This window comes from Teleopsis dalmanni, chromosome 2 (genome assembly GCF_002237135.1).
Source record: "Teleopsis dalmanni isolate 2A chromosome 2, ASM223713v2, whole genome shotgun sequence".
Taxonomy (NCBI): Eukaryota; Metazoa; Arthropoda; class Insecta; order Diptera; family Diopsidae; genus Teleopsis; species Teleopsis dalmanni.
In genome coordinates this window covers 99,603,747-99,609,746 of record NC_051847.1, presented here as the reverse complement: position 1 = coordinate 99,609,746, position 6,000 = coordinate 99,603,747, and the positions used below count along the sequence as shown (strand labels likewise).

Sequence of the window (6,000 nt, the reverse complement as noted above, 5' to 3'; positions counted from 1 at the left end):
TTCAATTAAAATATATCCCCGATGCGTAGAAGCATCAACATAAGTAAATATTTTCTAATTAGTGCCAAAAATGATACATATGAGGAATTTTCTTTAAAGAATGTGAACCCAATAATATCCGATTTCTTATGCTATTCTCATTGACCACATTTATGTGACCACTATTCACCATCAATAACTTTCTTTAACCATTCCTAGTTATATAGTTAATAAAACAAGTTGCAGGGATTCAAATTATCCCTACAAAAAAAGAGTATTCATTATTTTGAATACTCTTTTTTTTTGCCATCGTTTGACGACTATTGTTTGATTAAAATTTATATGTACGAAAGATCCTATTATAGACTTTGAAAAACCGTTTTTTTTTAACATTTGTAGTACCAGTCAGCAAATACTTACAAATGGGAAAGTCAACAAAAAAATCATTAATAATGCCTCACTAATGATGAGAGATCCGCTCACCTTGTTGTGGCTTGGCATTCACAGTAATTTTTACTATATTACTCTTTTGAATACACAAACGCAAGGCGTTCTAGCCATTTCGTACCAACTCTGACAGAAAATCAGCCCACCGTCTTTGAAGTGCCTAATCTTATTCTCCAATTATACTGTTTCACTAGAGAAGCAATTGTGTCAGGAACATACAGTTCCTGATAATATTGTAATTTGCTGCCTAATTTGTAAGAATACAATATATTCCTTATTATTATTGAATGCATCTCTGATGAAACTGGATATATTAGGGAAATTAGATCCATGGAACTTATTTGTTGGAATAATTTTTTTTTGCGAGAATGGTTAATCAAAGTTATTGGTGGAAAATAGTGATCAAATGATTGACAATAAGATGAATTAACTTACATTTTACTTACTGTGGTGTTATATATATTTGAAGGGTAATCGTGAAGTTGCGACTGTAACAGATAATTTGGCACCTACCAAATTATCTGCCACAACAAATAGCAATAATAATAGTAAAACAATGAAACAATAAAAAAACAAAAAATAACTAAAATAACAATCATATTAATAAAACAATAATAAAAATAATAGAACAAGAATTATATTAAACCACCATCAAAAATAACACAATTTGTAACAAAAACACCGTTGCAGTTACAAAAACAAAACAACTGTAGGCATCACACTTCTTGAGTTGGGTGCGTTAGAAATTAACATTTCTACGCCAAATCCATTTCACGGGGAAGAAATTTACATTTTTCCAACAAAGCAAGTTTCAAGTGCGTTAGAAATTCACATTACTAACCCAAGATCAATTATACTGCGAAGAAAGTCACATTTCTTCAGCAGTCATTCTCAGGACAGTCAGCAAGGTAACGAGGTAGAAAACAGATCGCTCCAAACATACATGCTGAAGCATTACGAATAGAAATTTACATTGCTATTTCCATGTCTTTTTATTAAATAATACAACAAAAACACACGACTGTTGCTTATTTATTTAGATCAAGTGCTAAGGTGATAATTACACAGAGATATTATCACCCATACCAAATTCACGTTAGTGACCATTTCCAAGTGACAATTCCTATTTACGATCACCAATAAATCGTTCCTGGACAAACGAAATACACATTTCGTTAGTAACCGTACAAGGCGTGGCAGAAATTTACAATTCTACCACGAATCCATTGATTTCACAGCAGAGAAACCTACATTTCAGTAGCAAAATCACTGTAGGACTGGACCTGGAATCCGGCGTGTAAAACCTCGGCGAAAAGGTTTCGTTACAGCACCCCATAGTTTTTTTTGAATAATTTTGTAACCAAAACTACATAGTTAATCAAAGTTATTCCTTGTGAATAGTCAGCAAAGTATAATCAATGTATAGGTACGTAAATACGTATATTGTGCAGAGAATGGTTCAGAGCTTTTTGATAGAATAACTTCTTAACTAAGAATGGTAGAACAAATAGACTGATGGTCAATTAAAAAAAAGTTGTTAATTGAATGCCGGGATTTTATTTTTTTGCTGTTTGGGTGGACTATAAAAATATGTTTTCTAACGTTACATCTGGTGAACATATATATGTTTTAGAAGTTTTTAAGCATAATTTTAGTTCAGTTTAGTTCAGAGGTATTAATTTACTGACATCCAGAGAGACAAACAAGTAGACAGACAAGCAAAAAACTGACACCGATTAATCGATTCGTGTTACCGTACCGATCAGAAATATTATATGTGCAACTTACATGGTCTCTGGCATTCTTTTCACTGTGTTACAACCATTTCATGCGACTTCATGTACCCTTTATTCACAATAACATGAAGGGTGTAATAATCGTATTATATGTTAAACACAAAGTATCAAGCTACCACCCCATAAATTTTATTTTGACTAATGTCGTAAGCTTCAATGTCTTAATTGTTTGCGGGGGAAACACTAGAAAACAAAATATTCTTTAAAAACTGTGCGTACTCAGATATACAACTAAAGGGTCGACAAGTAGCATATGGTTTCGTAGCTAAATTACAATTTTTATCCAAGTTTGATTTATTAAGACTTTAAACTGAGCATCAGATTTAAGAGATATATTCAAAAATTCTACCAGTTTTTCACCCTAGCATATCGCAGTTAAGAAATAGTACATGCATAAGCGTTGTTAATTTGCAGATTAGATTTGCTTGTACAAATATTATATACTTTTTAATACCAATTTATTGTACAATATTATAAATATATTTGGAAATTAACTAATAAAATAAATCATCAGCAATAGTTTTTCAAAAACAAAAACTTGATCATTTAATGTGTAACCAAACCGTTACTCAATGATTAGCATTGATAGTTCAATATATTTACTTATGTGTCGTATATGGATAAAACTTGCAAATAGGTTCGTATAGTTTATACAAAAATGTTTTATTGAATTAAGTACTGAGATAAGTTCTTACATTTTATACTGCATATCATTTAAAACTATTTTGAAGAAAATATAATGATGAAGAGCTTAACCATCAGTCGATATATTTGGCATTTTACCATGTCCAAAACGAAGGTCATAATAGGTAACACAGAAAATATTAATCAGCTAAACAATAAAAAATCGATAATTTTTGAACCAGTAATAAAAATTTATGGAGCTTTCAGCTCACCGGAAACGTCTAAATATTGGCTTCAAACGTCGTTAACTTTTTTGCTCTTTTGATTACCTCAAAAAATATATAAGAGATAGAATATTGACACTCAAAATGAAAGTTAAGAAATTTCGTGAAATTCCACCCACAGGAACAGCCATCTCCAATGAGATATTTGCAATTTTAGCGAAGTTGAGTTTCGCAAAAATTGCATTAACTTCAAACCCATATTGCATTCTTATTACTTGTCAAAAAATGATGATTTTTTGTTTTTTTAAATGTTGAACTGTATTTTACTCATAAATAGTCAACTATTCACCAAAAAATTGATTCACAAAAAAAATTGATTCACAAAAAATTGTCTGTGCCTTTTTATATTTTACACCTAGGTATTACATGTCTCAGAAAAGTTAAAATTATGTAAAAATGAAGTTAACACTAGATATTTAAACAGCAGATCAAATAATTAATAAAAAACAACAATTTTATTTTAATTTTTATTGCAATTATGTAAACACCAACTAAGGATTCTTCCTAAAATTAATTTATCGGAAGCCTCATCAATCTAATTAATACTCAACGGACTTCATATATCCCATTTTTCTTTTATGCAATTACCGTAGTTTGAAATTAAAAATATTTGTTTGTACAATACTTTTACGAGTACATCAATAGTTAACTCGCAGAATGTAAGTAAAAAAAAAACTATCAATGAAATTTCATGAAATTATTGGTTAACCAACGAAAATTGTTCGGTTAAAGACAACCAAGTGTTAAAAAACTTGACTTAGTGTTGCTCACAACGAACATTAGTGAAAGTTGCGATGAAATAAAATTTGCAACTGCAAGCTTTAAAGAAATATGAAAGCAAACAACCATTACTAAATATATAAACCTTCGAAGAGTAAGTCCATAGTTTCCCATGCAGTCGAAATATAGACTATAAAAAATTAGACAGACAGAAGATCAAGTATATCAAAAAGCATTAAGTACTTTGTGGACTTACTCATCGGATGAACATCCCCGCCTTGAAAGAACTAAATGTAAAATTTAGGTTTATTGAAATAATTGTTATTGCCTGTCATACTGGTTGTAGACGAAAAAAAAACTGTAGTAAAACATGGGAAAAATTAAAAACTCGGCGGGTGTAAAGAACGATTAGTAAAGCAATATCCTTAACGTAAAATCAATCGGTTTGGCACACCACTGAAAAAACGCGACCCCGTCCGCACGAGACCTAATCGGATAACTGTTGATTGAAGAAAGTCTTTGCTAAAATTTACAAGAACGTAGAATTTGAGTCTGTAGTTAGTTCTTCTTTATTAATAATTTAAAAAAAACATACAATCATTATCCATACTTTATACATTTTTTACTTAAAGCTATGACTAATGTCGTCAGCTTTACCTAGCGATTGCCTACTTTTCTAATCCCTCTAATCTTGTAGTGAGTTTGATGTTATAATTAGTATATATTGTTGGTGTGCATACATAAGTGCGGTTAAAAGATCTCATCTATAATTTGTTGCCTATATTTTATCGCTTGATTAAGATATGCGCATAAATTTAGCCAGTTCATTCCATTAAGGATACCATGCAATTCTGTTTGGCTCAAAGTCGTTTTCCCAAAATACTTGTATCTTATTTCCTTTAAAATTGGGCAAATTGCGAGAAAGTGTTTAACGTTTTCCGTTTCCTGTTTATTACATAGGCTGCAAACAGATAGTGCACCACTTACGTAGGGTAAATAATTGAGTTTGATGAGTTCAGTACGAGATTTGAAAATTGAACGAATATTTTCCACAGTATATTTATCATTAAAATAATTCATTTTCCCCAGATTGTAAGTTAGTTCTCTGTATGTTTGTCTAGAGTAGCTTGTTTTGGCCTTATAAACAAATCGGTCTCTATCACTTTGATCCTGTTTTAGAAGAATGCGCTGCTGCCAGTCAATCCAACCATTCATGTCCTCTAAATTCAAATTTTCTTCATGTTCCTCGGCTAAATTTAACCATGCCGCAAAATACGAACTCCTTCTACCTAAAAAGTATGTCGCAAGCCGTTTGGTAAGTCTGCTATCTGTGTGTTTCATAACAGCGTTAATATATTGAAAGTGGGATTTTAAAGTGCCGATATGTAGTGTTGATAAGCCAGTTTCCAGGTAAATTGCGTAGTCTGGCGTGTTGACCGGTAGACGAAAAATACGTTTGATAAAATAAGTTAGCAGTTTTTCCACCTCATTATATTTTTCAAAACCCCAAACATGGGAAGCATAATTCATAATTGAGTTGACAGTAGCTTGGAAAACTTTGTATTTAACTGAAAGAGCTACCGTATCATTTCCTAATGCTCTTCTCCATGTGCTGTTTATTGCTAGTTTTGATTCTTTTAGCCTTTTATTAATGTGTGTTTCGAATGTTGCATTATATGTTATCCAAACGCCTAAATACTTATATGTCTTAACTACTTCCAATAATTTACCGTTAATGTACCACTTTTCATCGCATGCAAGACGCCTTGCAAATTTTTTCAATATTATTATTTTTGTCTTTGCTATATTGACTTCTAAATTCCAGGTATTACAGTAATCGTTCAGTCTATTTATCATTAGCTGCAAGGCTCTTGGTGACTCTGCAAACAGCACCACATCATCTGCATACATCAGAACCTTTATTTGCATGCCATCAATCATGATGCCACCGTTTAAAAAGTTAACCAGGTCATCTAAAAATAAAGTAAATAAAAGTAGACTTAAAACACAGCCTTGCTTAACCCCAGACTGTGTAAGAAACCAATCAGAAATAATATTTCCATCCCACACTGCTGCTTTACTACCACGATACAAGCTCCAAATAATCCGCATCATTTTTGTTGACAATCCTAAGTTCCTAAGCTTATAGA

The 6,000-nt window shown here is 31.6% G+C and overlaps 1 protein-coding gene across 1 annotated transcript; it reads right to left on the bottom strand.

The window, feature by feature from the left end:
* Positions 1-4,600: 4,600 nt before the first annotated feature.
* Positions 4,601-5,965, bottom strand: LOC119675169. Its single transcript, XM_038086357.1, has one exon. It carries the CDS (start codon positions 5,963-5,965, stop codon positions 4,601-4,603), a length of 1,365 nt encoding a protein of 454 aa, XP_037942285.1.
* Between the last annotated feature and the right edge of the window lie 35 nt (positions 5,966-6,000).

What these genes read in the sequence shown, in the direction of transcription:
- LOC119675169 (XM_038086357.1), bottom strand. Translation starts at nt 5,965, where the DNA reads ATGATGCGGATTATTTGGAGCTTGTATCGTGGTAGTAAAGCAGCAGTG.